General features: G+C 39.0%; 2 protein-coding genes across 3 annotated transcripts in view; both read left to right on the forward strand.

Annotated features, from left to right (window-relative positions):
• The window catches only part of LOC138011123 (uncharacterized), a 121,460-nt gene that overhangs the window by 52,365 nt on the left and 64,095 nt on the right, over positions 1–5,000 (forward strand). The window lies entirely within an intron of this gene.
• Positions 1,026–1,934, forward strand: LOC138011127 (sphingosine 1-phosphate receptor 1-like). The gene has a single exon (XM_068858110.1). It carries the CDS (start codon positions 1,026–1,028, stop codon positions 1,932–1,934), a length of 909 nt encoding a protein of 302 aa, XP_068714211.1.

Below are 5,000 nucleotides of genomic sequence, written 5' to 3' on the forward strand. Positions count from 1 at the left end.
GGCAAATATGGCGAAAATTAATGACAATTTTGCCACAATCGCCAATAATGAAAAACATAAAGCAATGAAGTGGGCCATCAAAATAATCGAAATGTGAGCTAAGGAGACCTTTCTAGCCCTTAATAAAAAGAACGAACCATACACAATATGATGTTTGTCTACGGCACTAATAGATAAATGTGCTGAGGTGCAACACATTGTATTCATCCGCTCGCCATTTGGTAAATGTCAATTTCGCCAATTGTTGGCCAAGTAACAGCATAACCTGCATGACACAGGTCACATTTAAATTTATAAACAAGGGATTGTTGGTTCACTTCGCGGAGTTTCAGATGCTGTTTGATCGTGTGGCTGACAAACGTGGGCTGGACGGTTACTGGAATCTTCCGGCTCAGATCTTTCAGTTGTGCTCGAACAATATCGGTTTAAGCCTGGTCTTTAAATGGAAGAACAACGCAAACAGGATCTAATTCATTGCATTCATTGTTAATTAAACAGCTGGTAACTCGAGAACAGGATGATCAGAAGCTTTGACTGCAATAAAGCGGGAGATGGTGGAATTAATTAACCTGTCTGGGTAACTCACTCCAGGAAACACCAATCTACTTCTTTGTTTTATATTTATACTTATGCAAATTTTTATCTTCACTTTTAGCTTAATAATGACCGAAGTTCGGTCGAGACGTATTGTCTTTTTACCGTTGATTTTTACTTCAAATTGTTTAAGAAACCTTTACTTATACGGATTCTTATTTTAAGCAGTAGAAAAAACTTTCGAATTAAATAGCGGGAACGTTCTCCAAACTTATACTAAACCGATGCAGGTGTTTTTCCAAGTTGATGTTTTCCGAGTGGGAGGAGAAAAGGACTTTAAAATGCATGTTATTAACTTGTTACCATGGAAACGAAACGACGAGTGATTGATAGGATCAGCAAGATATTTGTTCATTGGGTTGCTTGATAACCGCTGCTATAAACGAAGCCCCTATTTGCACGTCCGTCAGTCTTCCCTGATAAATCAAGGTATGGCCAGCAATATTTCACATGAAGGTAGCTCTTGCTTTCATCTTCCTGATCCATCCTTTCATCTTGTTTCGGAACGTTATTTGGTGAACCTTGTAACAGCCATCATAAATATTGTTTCTTCGCCATTTGGTATCGTTTCAAACCTTTTGATAATGGTTTCCATTTTAAGTAACTCGCGTCTTCGAACGCCATCAAATCTTTTCATATCTTGTCTTGCACTCTCTGATGTATTAGTTGGTCTTTCAGTTCAGCCGGGTTATATTGCCTATAGACTCATGGAAAACCAGCTTCGTTCAGTTCCATGCTTTGTAAGAGTCGCTTACGCTAATGCGTTCTACATTTGCTGTGGAGTTTCTTTCATGACTCTGACATCCATTTCATACGAGCGATTTGTAGCCGTTCGGCTACATACTAGATACAATGAGACTTTCTCATCGCAAAGAGTGCTGAAGTATGTGTCCGCCATCTGGGTCTTCAATATCCTCTTAACTTGCCTACAATGGGCAGGAATTAGTAAAATATCAAGAGGGGCACATTTGCTTGTGTGGTTTTGCTGCCTTCTGACTTCCATCATTGCAAACATAAGAATCATGTTATTTTTAGATCGGTACCAAAACCAGGCGAGGTCTATCAACGTAGTTTCACAAAGCATCCAACAGAGGAGAGCAATCACTCGGACAAAAACTATTTGCATGATTGTTGGAATTTATTTCCTGTTAAACTTTCCAGTTTTGTTTGTTACAATTTATCACCAGATTTTACAACAAGACATCAGTTACAACCATTACAGCTGGGCGGAGACTGCTGCTTTTCTGAATTCATGTACAAATCCACTTATCTGTTATTGGAAAAACCGTCACATACGTCAAAGTGTGAAGTCAATATTGAGGAATTTGAGTTGTTGCTAACTCTAGCTAATATCATGTTTTATTCAAGAAACATAGATACCTGATAATCAGTACAATTCCATAGTTAATGCCATTCAATCGTGCATCGATTTGACAGGGGTTTGATTGTCTGGAACACCACGTGCCTTACACGCAAGCGTCACGTGACTATGCACTGTTTCTAAATCTACTTCAGCAATTGCCGAGTAGATGGTAAGACAGCCGCGTTATCTTTCTTTGCAGGGACCTGTAAGATCTAAGACGGCGACGAAAATGAAAATCTCTTGGAACTGTTTGAACCTTTTCAGAGATTGTTCCAGCTTAAAGTGCCACAATGATTAAAAACGTACTTCCTTTTTTTCTTCAGATTTTGAAAGTGTGTTTGCTTAACACCTGAATGGCAAAATGTTGAGCTTTAACTTTTATCCAAAGGTTGTTTACTTTGTATTCATGCTCCGCCATTACTCACGAGGAAACTGACCGATTGGACCTCAGAGGGTTGGATTCAGGAAACAGTGACGTCATTTACTCACTAGCTTAAAATGCAGCTTATTATATATTATATACGTCTGAAAGCCCAAAAATTAATTCTGAACCTTTGACGTCATTTTCTCCTCGATCCAGCTCTCTCAAGATCTTAAAGTTAGTAGTGGCGGACCATTAAATAGGAAAATTCTAGTTAAAATAAAAACGTGTGTTTTTTAAATCAAGGCTTAAAAGTTTGGTCGCTTACTGTTTAGTTAACATAGTTTTGAAATCGGCAGGTACAAAAAACACGTTACAGGTAATTGTTTGATCCTAAACTCGGGTGAGAAATTTATTTAGTTGCGGATATGGCTATTGACGCTGATTATGATTCTTGCTTGCACGCACGGAATGAAAATTAATGGGAAGATTTTTTTGCCTCTAGTAGCAAATATGTTGTTAGTTTCAATAAATGTTTTCGCTGGAAAAGTTTTTGTGAGATCTTTCGGCCTTTGTGGATTCATCGGGTTGTGTAATATTCGGGCTTAACTAATTTTCATACACAGGTTGAAATTTGATACGCGTGCAGTTTTCATGATAAAGATGACAGGAGTTTTAGCCGTGTTCTTTCTGGCAAATGATTAATAGGAAGCCACAGTTTTTAACGTCAGAAAAATATTTATTTAGTCATTCTAGTGTAAAATGAAGTTAATTTGGGAAGCCCACAATATTTCTTTAAGCTCATCTATTGCCCATTTAGGTAAATATTTACGTTCTTGACAAAATTTAAAAATTTTAATTATTCTAAAAACTAGTTTACCTAAATTGAAGAAATGCTGCCGAGGGGAAGGCTCGTGCCCCCAACTGGGCCTCTTTCTGGACCCCATTCGAGACACCGTGACGTCATTAAATTTTAAAATCAAAATCGCAAGGTCTTTTGAAGGTCTTTCCGTGACGTCTTTCGTTTCGAAAATACAGCATTTTGAATTTCCGAATTGTCACCTTGCGTGACACCACGATACAAAGCTATTTGGTTGAAAAAAAAAATCCCATCCCGATGAATATCAGCAGTTTTGAGCCTTTAAGTACTTTAGGAGATGTGTTCGTACTCACGTACTGTACCTCATGAGTGAGAAGTAAGCGCTTTTATTGCAAAATGATCTCCAGATGTTTTCGTTGATTACCGGCCGCTATAAAGTTGCGTTAAACGCTTTGACAAATTAACCCAGAAACAGTGTACCGCAGAGACCTGAGAATTGAAGATGCAGTTGAAAGATTTGTTTCCTTCAACATTCCAAGTTCTTGGCCTTTTTCATTTAACGATTTCAAATTTATTTTCTTGTTGCGTGACAGTGTAAACGATACAAGAAGCGAATTGAAAAACATAGTATCATACCGCGCTTCTTAACTTCTCCATTTGCGCATAACCACAACTCCTTGCAAATTTGACCACAATCCCTTGAGTTTCGAAGAAGATTAGGTTCTCCCGATCGGAGAACTGCCTCGTTCGTTCGCTCTAGGCTCACCCACTGCGGCAGCAATAAATGGCGTTTCGTTTCTGGACTGATAATTTGTTAGGGTGTTTGGGAATGAGGAGGACAAACACTTACCTTAAGGAACCCAGTTAACGCTCACGAAGCGTCTAGTTATTGTTTTAAGCGTAGCTTCCTGTTTGTAAATAATTGTTGCCTAAAATGTATTTTTTTTTTGCGATCTGAGTGTGAAACGTTACTACCCTATAATATCTCGCCCAGTCTCTCCATTGAACACCCCGTGTTGTGCAGACTCATAAGGCCAGCCATCTTACTCTATTTGGCAGCTCCAAAAATGGCCGACAGGCATTTCTAAGAATAAAGATCTTTTAGCATAGACATTTTAGATCCGTGAGAAATAATAGTTTCAGCGTGAGAGCGTAAGATTGCATTCGTTTGCGTGAGTCACACGCTCAATGCGTGAGACTTGAGAAGTCTGCCTACTAATGCAGTTACAGGATATTCAGGTCAGTTGGCTACAGCGTCGCACCGGCATCGCAATATCATGGGTTCAAACCCCGTTGAAGTCGGACCAGGCCGTCAGGGGTGGACCTCGATGAGTTCTAAACTTGAGCCTGCGATATGGTCACGTGATACTGGTCACATGGGCATACAAGGTATACAAGGTATTACGCAGACCAAAACCAAATTTTCTAGCACATAGTACCTCATTTTCTCACCCATGGGGATCCGTGCGCGCGGAACTCCGCTTTTTTTAATAAACAAGACTCAACCGAGGGTAAAACAATGCAAATAAGAACAGGTGGAAGTTTTCTTAGTGTTCTCAATGCTATTTCACTGTTAAGTGCCACAACAAGAAAAAAGGTAGAGATTTCCCTTTATGATGATGGAAGATGCGAAACTTTCAGTGAAAAGACGTTAAATTATATATAAAACATTTTAAAATTACATTGGGGAGCATATTTGTTGGTGCTCTTTTCCGCTGCAATTGCACTAAAAGAGGGAAGTGACTAAGGCTCTAGCCAAGTTAATAAACATAAAGCATGCAGTTGTAATAATCGTGAAATTTACCTAGAGGATATACCAAGCTAGGCTTTTATTTTTTTTTGTCCGGACAGAGTTGATATGT

The sequence above is a fragment of the Montipora foliosa genome, chromosome 7 (assembly GCF_036669935.1).
Source record: "Montipora foliosa isolate CH-2021 chromosome 7, ASM3666993v2, whole genome shotgun sequence".
Lineage (NCBI taxonomy): Eukaryota > Metazoa > Cnidaria > Anthozoa > Scleractinia > Acroporidae > Montipora > Montipora foliosa.

Coding starts and splice junctions, on each gene's coding strand:
- LOC138011127 (XM_068858110.1), top strand. CDS start 1,026: ATGGCCAGCAATATTTCACATGAAGGTAGCTCTTGCTTTCATCTTCCT.